The 2,500-nt window shown below is 44.2% G+C and overlaps 1 protein-coding gene across 2 annotated transcripts in view; it reads right to left on the bottom strand.

The window, feature by feature from the left end:
* The window catches only part of dmgdh (dimethylglycine dehydrogenase), a 20,598-nt gene that overhangs the window by 9,811 nt on the left and 8,287 nt on the right, over positions 1 to 2,500 (bottom strand). For both annotated transcript variants that reach the window (XM_027004165.2, XM_035527713.1), the window contains exons 6-7: positions 467 to 715; positions 1 to 133 (exon numbers count right to left, since the gene is read on the bottom strand). The exon at positions 1 to 133 is cut by the window's left edge and continues 66 nt beyond it. In XM_027004165.2, the coding sequence (XP_026859966.2) occupies positions 1 to 133; positions 467 to 715 (382 nt within the window). The remainder of the gene's footprint in view (positions 134 to 466; positions 716 to 2,500) is intronic.

A 2,500-nucleotide genomic window follows, 5' to 3' on the forward strand; every position in this document is an offset into this window, starting at 1 on the left:
GGGGTGTATGTGATCGGCCCGGATACAATGTTGATGATGTCAGCATGCTTGAGGACAGGAACCATCTCCATGGCCATTTCAACATGGTCCATGATGCGGTCCAGATCAGATTCAAATAGCTCCTTACCAAAACCTTTAAGTGTAGAAACAACACACACACACACACACACACACACACACACAGAGAGAGAGAGAGAGAGAGAGAGAGAGAGAGAGAGAGAGAGAGAGAGAGAGAGTAGAAGCAATCAGTCAAGCAATTGAAATGAGTAATCTGGAAATGTTACAAAAATGTTAACTCACAATGAAATCACAATGAATTAATACACATGTCCTGAAAGAAAAATCAAATAGAGATCAAATTCACAGAAATGTAAATGTTGAATTTATCTTGAAGACAGAAGTCCACAAGCTTCCTGGTAAAATAATGGCTCAGATTAAGCCCGGGTGACCGTTTACAGTCCTCCACCTGGAGGGACTCCGTCCGTGACCCACGAGTCCTGCAGAACCATCTTCTCCTGCTTCTCGTAGGGGCCGAACAGCAAGCCGTCTCTCTCCTGCCTGAGGTAGTACGAGCCTTCCAGGTCACGGATGACGGGCAGCTCCTTCTTCAGGGCCTTCACCTCGGCAACTGTGGCTGTGACCACATACTGGTGATGGACAGGAATGGTGGGATGCTCCAGACCAATCATTTGGCCTACCTCCCGGGCCCAAAATCCTGTAGACCAATGAAATCACGATTAGCGTTTGAGAGAGAGGTAAGTGATACAGGGTTGCAATGTGAAGCATATATTCATACCAGGTACTGTCACTGGCACTCAGGGCAGGAAGCGGGGATGTCGGCTTATGCAGGAAGTGGCCAAGTACCCCTGTTTTCCAACTGCACCCTTCTTTTCATAGCACTGTGATGCACTGTTTATGTGTGTGTGTGTGTGTGTGTGTGTGTGTGTGTGTGTGTGTGTGTGTGTGTGTGTGTGTGCATATGCCTTTGCTTTCAGGTTCTCTCTCAAGACTCTCGATCTGGACCTCGTGCAGAGCTGACCAGGAGCTGTGGTGCATCATGGGATACTACAGTGGTTAGCCTTCCCTATAAAGAGCTCAAACGCTGTCTCACATTTCTAAATTCAGCAGTGATGGGCAACTCTAGGAAGGTTCAAGGTTGTGCTAAGGTTCTATTTCAAGATTATCAAGCCCACTGTGGTACTGGGAGCGCCAAAGGGTTCAGATATTGTTTTATATCCTTCCTTGGATCTATGCCCTGACACCATTAATTATGGATATTCACAAACAGTTCCTTGGATTTTATGGCTTGGCTGTAGTCCTGACAATGCAGAATAAATTAGGATTAAGATCTAGCACAGATGGAATGCCCTTATTTGGTCAGATATACACATGCGTACAGTACAATGAAATGTTTCTCTTAACATGTTACATGTTCTGTGCAAGCTGGAGTCAGAGCACAGGCTCAGCCACTGTACAGCACCTCTGGAGAAAAGAGGGTTAAGGGCCCCACAGTGGCTGCATGGCAGAGCATGCAGAGCCTGCATGGCAGGTTTAAACCCACAACCTTCAGAATAGGAAGCCTATCCACCAGGCTACCACTCCACAAAAGGACCTGACCAAACTCTGGAGTGCCACAGCAACGGCTCTGAATACATTCGTGAAAAAAAGATTTCAGATTTTGACATATAAGTGATGCTTTTACCCAAAGAAATTTACGATTATGACTGAATTGTACTTGAGCAACTGAGGGTTAAGAGTCTTGCTCAGGGGCCCAACAGTGGCAGCTTGGCAGTGGTGGGGCTTGAAGTCAAAGTAAAATAGTTAGAGTAAAGTGTGAAACAAGAGCCTGAAAACTTTCTAAATGGACTGTACATGCACATGAAGCAGCGTGTGTGATGTGCGTGATGTGCGTGACACAGTTCAGCTCCTTGTACAAGTTTATGAAGTGCACTATATGCACACACACACCTCCATCACCAGCCACCCCAAACACACACACACACCCACACACACACACACACACACACACACATTTTCACATTCCCTGATCATCTTCCTTCCGATCTGTACCTGTTCTAATGAAATCCATCTGATCTCTCGCTTCACACACTAGAGCTCACTAATTCAATTTTCAAGGCTGTTCTTCATTATCAACAATGCATCCTGACAAGTAACAAGGGAGTCAACAATTCAACCACATGTAATTTCCACTGTCACCGATCGCCATTTTAGTTCTGCTTGCTCTAATGACTCCAACATAGGCAGTACTATAAGTCAAAAGCAGTTTAGGTTCCAGTTTATCAAGCTTGTTAATGTTGTCATGCCTCACTTATTCACATACACTGTGAACTGTACAAACATGTACAGGAAATAGGAACTCTGATATAGCAAGACTCTTAACACATGTAATATTTCATATTAAACACATAAAATCTGTATTAAATAGAAATATGTAAGTAAATGAAAAATTGAATTAAAACAGTGCAGAAGTACTGTCACT

The sequence above is a fragment of the Electrophorus electricus genome, chromosome 6, assembly GCF_013358815.1.
Source record: "Electrophorus electricus isolate fEleEle1 chromosome 6, fEleEle1.pri, whole genome shotgun sequence".
Classification (NCBI taxonomy): Eukaryota; Metazoa; Chordata; class Actinopteri; order Gymnotiformes; family Gymnotidae; genus Electrophorus; species Electrophorus electricus.